This window comes from Geotrypetes seraphini, chromosome 14 (assembly GCF_902459505.1).
Source record: "Geotrypetes seraphini chromosome 14, aGeoSer1.1, whole genome shotgun sequence".
Classification (NCBI taxonomy): Eukaryota; Metazoa; Chordata; class Amphibia; order Gymnophiona; family Dermophiidae; genus Geotrypetes; species Geotrypetes seraphini.
The window spans coordinates 56,860,059-56,866,349 of record NC_047097.1 but is presented as its reverse complement, the minus strand read 5'-3'; the positions used below and the strand labels follow the sequence as shown (position 1 = coordinate 56,866,349).

At 46.7% G+C, this 6,291-nt stretch overlaps 2 protein-coding genes across 2 annotated transcripts; both read right to left on the bottom strand.

Annotated features, from left to right (window-relative positions):
• Window positions 1-2,313: 2,313 nt before the first annotated feature.
• LOC117348109 (cholesterol 25-hydroxylase-like protein 1, member 2) lies at window positions 2,314-3,327 on the bottom strand. The gene has a single exon (XM_033919810.1). The coding sequence runs from the start codon at window positions 3,325-3,327 to the stop codon at window positions 2,314-2,316; it is 1,014 nt and encodes a 337-aa protein (XP_033775701.1).
• A 1,303-nt stretch (window positions 3,328-4,630) lies between these two features.
• On the bottom strand, window positions 4,631-5,644 carry LOC117348108 (cholesterol 25-hydroxylase-like protein 1, member 2). The gene has a single exon (XM_033919808.1). The coding sequence runs from the start codon at window positions 5,642-5,644 to the stop codon at window positions 4,631-4,633; it is 1,014 nt and encodes a 337-aa protein (XP_033775699.1).
• Window positions 5,645-6,291: the final 647 nt, after the last annotated feature.

Here is a 6,291-nt window from a genome sequence, read left to right as displayed (position 1 = left end):
ATCTACCATACGAAAAACGGCTTGACAAATTACAGCTATACTCGCTGGAGGAGCGCAGAGAGAGGGGGGACATGATCGAGACGTTCAAGTATCTTACGGGCCGCATCGAGGCGGAGGAAGATATCTTCTTTTTCAAGGGTCCCACGACAACAAGAGGGCATCCGTTGAAAATCAGGGGCGGGAAACTACGAGGTGACACCAGGAAATTCTTTTTCACTGAAAGAGTGGTTGATCGCTGGAATAGTCTTCCACTACAGGTGATTGAGGCCAGCAGCGTGCCTGATTTTAAGGCCAAATGGGATCGGCACATGGGATCTATTCACAGGGCAAAGGTAGGGGAGGGACATTAAGGTGGGCAGACTAGATGGGCCGTGGGCCCTTATCTACCGTCTATTTCTATGTTTCTATGTTTTTAGGATTTCCCCAATGAATATGCATTGAAAGCAGTGCATGCAAATAGATCTCATGCATATTCATTGGGGAATCTTGAAAACCCGACTGGAATACGGCTCTCGAGGACCGGAGTTCCCTACCCCTGGCGTAGGTGGTAAGAGGGGATATACAGTGGTACTATCCAGTTAAATCACTTTGACTATCAAACCCTCTACAGAGCAAATTGTACTGTATCAATACATAAGCAGGTGATACCACGCTCATTATCATTCAGTAATAGACTCCAATATTTCAGCAAAACATTTTAATCTGTTATTTGATTTAAAGGTGCATTTAAAAATACTACTGATAATACGCAGTGAAAATATGCAAAAAAAAACAGAACAAACACAATCTTTTTGCGCCACTGGGTACCGCTAGATCTCAAATCAATCTAACGGACTTCACTTTAACAGCTAAATGTTTGCACTAAATCCACAGGCTGTGTGCAAATGTTTCTGATAGTGCAAAATTATATGAAAGGATGTTTCCACCAGGTTTGTAGTATAAGGCAGTACTAGTTGACAGCTGCTCAAAAAACACAGCATTCAAGCATTCTTCCTATACACTGTGCATCACCTATAGTCTGCTATTAATTTTTTTTTAATGTGATCACCCTAATGTAGAGGCGCTGCATCCCTCCCCCATCTGTACACTATAATATGGTTCTAGTACACCTTATGGTGTGTAAAATCTAGTTCAATAAAAACTTTTTCTGTGACACAGTACATGCACACTAGAATAAAATGGAACTTGTCTACCTATTTGACGTATACATTCCATTCAGTGCACATGATGATATACGAGAGTATCAATGCCCCTTACTGATGTGTGCTCATTATAATGCAATTCAAAATGACCTGATGCAGTGTGCACAATATAATGCAATCCCAGTGCAAAGTTTAGGAACAGGTGCACTAAAGCATACAGGGAAGCATTCACTATAGTGTGTGCAAACGCCATTAATGGGCGGTATTTGCCCCAGGGCCCATGTAATTCAATCGGTCCCTCAGCCATGTGCGTTAACGGGATTAGTACACACTGTTCCCAAATGACCATGAAAATGAGAAACATTACAGACACAAGCATAATGAGAAAATGTGCACCCAACAGCAATACAAACGCAAGGGAGGTTGGCATTCAGACTGCGGGAGAGAGCCGGCTACCTCCCACAGTTGGCGGTAAACTCAGAATTTCAATGCCGGTGCAGTATCCGGCGACCGGCATCGAATTTCTGAGGTTTTTCTTGACTGGCCGAGACACAGCCAGCTAAGCCAATGTTCATCAGCTGGCCGGCTAAGTCCTAGTGGCCAAAGATAGACCTGCTTTTAAGACGCTGCTTATTTGGACGCTGAACTTAGCCAGACGGCCACTGAATATTGGCAGTGACTAGCTATGTTGCACAACCTAGCCGGTCACCGGGCTAGCCACTTATTTACATATTCAGTGGGCGATAGCCACCTACCTACTACTGGATATCGGTGGGTAGCTGGCTATATGCTATCCACACAGCGCTGAATATTGGCGGGAAAATGTTCAAGTAAGACTCCATTGACCTCTATTTCCATATGATAAACTGTTTAGAGCAGTGTCTCGCAAACTTTTTCAAGCCCCGGCACGCTAAACTCAGGGCTATGTCATGCACATGTGTGATTTTTATCACATCAACGTCTGCGCATGCACAGAAGGCCCTGCGGACAGGGACCTGAGCTTGATAACCCTGAAATGACTATGCCAGTGGGAAGGTGGGGGGGGGGGTGGAGAGGAGGCATGGGGGAGAGGGGCTGGTGCTGGCTGACTGCCTACAGGACTTGTCTCTCATGGCACATCTGGAATCGCGCCTTGGCACAAAGTTTGCGAAATACCGGTTAAGACTGTCCTTTATTTATTCTTTTCCTCTGCAGTTCGTAGTATTGGAACTACGCTCTCGTCGTACAAAGCGTCCATGTGTTTGCTGGCACAGCAGGTTTCATTAGGAGTAATGGGCTCCAGGTAGCCCTTGGAGGGACAGAAATCCGCATGGGTCCCAAAGATTTTGTCCCAGTGGGTGAAATGAGGGGCATAGTTGCTCATGGGCTTTTGATGGTGCACATCATGTTTGACAGTACCGCCAAAGATCCCAAACGGGATGAGGCGTGATGTTGACCAGGGAAAGTCATAGCCGCAGTGATCTTCCACCGATACATACACATGAAACACCATGAAAATCCACGTGGTCAGAAGGTGACACTTCAGAATGATGGGGTTTGCTGTTGTCCAGAACCCTACTGTGATTAGTTCCCATCCCCCAAGGCACTGTGTAGCCAAAGAGAAAGGGGCCATGTAGTCATGATGGATGGCGTGGAAAGTCTTGTAAAGCCACCTATTCTTGTGGTGAATCATGTGCCAGATGAAATATTGGAAATCAAATAGAAGTAGGCTGCCCGTCACCCCCACAACCACTTCCGATACACTTGGGGATTCCTCGGGGAGCGGGATGGGGGGTCTCCAGTACCACTGAGCCATGGCAGCAGGAAAGATGAAGAACAGATGGTTGGTGAAGGTGACCCCAAGACAATGCAGGATCATAGCAGTGGTGGGATTCCTGTTCTGCTGAATTTTATACTTGTGGATGAAGGGCCAACGCCTTCCCATCAGGTTGAAGATCAGGTACGGAATACAGAAGAGGATGTAGGCTGAAACGGTAAGGAGTACTGGAAAGAGGGGCGACCTCAGGGCTGTAGAATAATGTGAACGTAGATGGTCCCAAAGAGGCTGTAAGAAAGGTCTCCTTGGAAGGTAAGTTTCAAAAAGCTGCACAGAGTAAGTGATCACATCCATTCCTGTGATTAGCTCTGCTGAAATGCTTGGTCTTGGCAACAGATAAACAAAATCCCGGCACACCGTTAGCGGCATTAAGAGGATTTTTACACTCTGGATCTGGTTTGTCGTTCCTTGCCAGTGGCAGCTTTGAATAACCGACAGCAACCCCTCCCCTCCCCAGCTCCCTGACAACCCCGACGGACTTCACGGGGCTCATGTAACACACAAGAGCTGCTTTAAAGGGCCGATGGTGTCATCCAATGCATTATGCAAAAGCCTGGTAAAGAGAGTGAAGCGCGAGTTACCCTGCATAGGCAAGCTCTGTCTGTACAGAAAAGCACTGATGTGTGCTCATTATAATGCAATTCAAAATGACCTGATGCAGTGTGCACAATATAATGCAATCCCAGTGCAAAGTTTAGGAACAGGTGCACTAAAGCATACAGGGAAGCATTCACTATAGTGTGTGCAAACGCCATTAATGGGCGGTATTTGCCCCAGGGCCCATGTAATTCAATCGGTCCCGCAGCCATGTGCGTTAACGGGATTAGTACACACTGTTCCCAAATGACCATGAAAATGAGAAACATTACAGACACAAGCATAATGAGAAAATGTGCACCCAACAGTAATACAAACGCAAGGGAGGTTGGCATTCAGACTGCGGGAGAGAGCCGGCTACCTCCCACAGTTGGCGGTAAACTCAGAATTTCAATGCCGGTGCAGTATCCTGCGACCGGCATCGAATTTCTGAGGTTTTTCTTGACTGGCCGAGACACAGCCAGCTAAGCCAATGTTCATCAGCTGGCCGGCTAAGTCCTAGTGGCCAAAGATAGACCTGCTTTTAAGACGCTGCTTATTTGGACACTGAACTTAGCCAGACGGCCACTGAATATTGGCAGTGACTAGCTATGTTGCACAACCTAGCCGGTCACCGGGCTAGCCACTTATTTACATATTCAGTGGGCGATAGCCACCTACCTACTACTGGATATCGGTGGGTAGCTGGCTATATGCTATCCACACAGCGCTGAATATTGGCGGGAAAATGTTCAAGTAAGACTCCATTGACCTCTATTTCCATATGATAAACTGTTTAGAGCAGTGTCTCGCAAACTTTTTCAAGCCCCGGCACGCTAAACTCAGGGCTATGTCATGCACATGTGTGATTTTTATCACATCAACGTCTGCGCATGCACAGAAGGCCCTGCGGACAGGGACCTGAGCTTGATAACCCTGAAATGACTATGCCAGTGGGAAGGTGGGGGGGGGGTGGAGAGGAGGCATGGGGGAGAGGGGCTGGTGCTGGCTGACTGCCTACAGGACTTGTCTCTCATGGCACATCTGGAATCGCGCCGTGGCACAAAGTTTGCGAAATACCGGTTAAGACTGTCCTTTATTTATTCTTCTCCTCTGCAGTTCGTAGTATTGGAACTACGCTCTCGTCGTACAAAGCGTCCATATGTTTGCTGGCACAGCAGGTTTCATTAGGAGTAATGGGCTCCAGGTAGCCCTTGGAGGGACAGAAATCCGCATGGGTCCCAAAGATTTTGTCCCAGTGGGTGAAATGAGGGGCATAGTTGCTCATGGGCTTTTGATGGTGCACATCATGTTTGACAGTACCGCCAAAGATCCCAAACGGGATGAGGCGTGATGTTGACCAGGGAAAGTCATAGCCGCAGTGATCTTCCACCGATACATACACATGAAACACCATGAAAATCCACGTGGTCAGAAGGTGACACTTCAGAATGATGGGGTTTGCTGTTGTCCAGAACCCTACTGTGATTAGTTCCCATCCCCCAAGGCACTGTGTAGCCAAAGAGAAAGGGGCCATGTAGTCATGATGGATGGCGTGGAAAGTCTTGTAAAGCCACCTATTCTTGTGGTGAATCATGTGCCAGATGAAATATTGGAAATCAAATAGAAGTAGGCTGCCCGTCACCCCCACAACCACTTCCGATACACTTGGGGATTCCTCGGGGAGCGGGATGGGGGGTCTCCAGTACCACTGAGCCATGGCAGCAGGAAAGATGAAGAACAGATGGTTGGTGAGGGTGACCCCAAGACAATGCAGGATCATAGCAGTGGTGGGATTCCTGTTCTGCTGAATTTTATACTTGTGGATGAAGGGCCAGCGCCTTCCCATCAGGTTGAAGATCAGGTACGGAATACAGAAGAGGATGTAGGCTGAAACGGTAAGGAGTACTGGAAAGAGGGGCGACCTCAGGGCTGTAGAATAATGTGAACGTAGATGGTCCCAAAGAGGCTGTAAGAAAGGTCTCCTTGGAAGGTAAGTTTCAAAAAGCTGCACAGAGTAAGTGATCACATCCATTCCTGTGATTAGCTCTGCTGAAATGCTTGGTCTTGGCAACAGATAAACAAAATCCCGGCACACCGTTAGCGGCATTAAGAGGATTTTTACACTCTGGATCTGGTTTGTCGTTCCTTGCCAGTGGCAGCTTTGAATAACCGACAGCAACCCCTCCCCTCCCCAGCTCCCTGACAACCCCGACGGACTTCACGGGGCTCATGTAACACACAAGAGCTGCTTTAAAGGGCCGATGGTGTCATCCAATGCATTATGCAAAAGCCTGGTAAAGAGAGTGAAGCGCGAGTTACCCTGCATAGGCAAGCTCTGTCTGTACAGAAAAGCACTGGTACTTTATCTAGAGAAATTAGAAGGAGGGACAACGATGCAGGATTCTCATTCATTTCTCTTCCTCCATGATAATATGTAAGGTATTATAATGCATTGATTGATGTGTAATTAACAATGCTCCCACTTTGGTATACACATATGCTTTTTGTTATGTAGGCTGTACAGCCGTCATTATACAGTAAAAACCTCCAAGAGTGCACAATGAGAGCTCAGTTATCTAAGACGAGTGTTAGGAGAATATAAAAGGAACATAAGTAGGACTTCTAGCTCTTTCTGAGTAAAAAGGAAGTTGTATCCTCTGTATGCTCATCAATGCTTCAAAAATATATGAGAAAAAGTAAAACAAAAAAAAACCCTTTAAATAATTTTTAGTGATTATTTTCAACCTGTTTCTC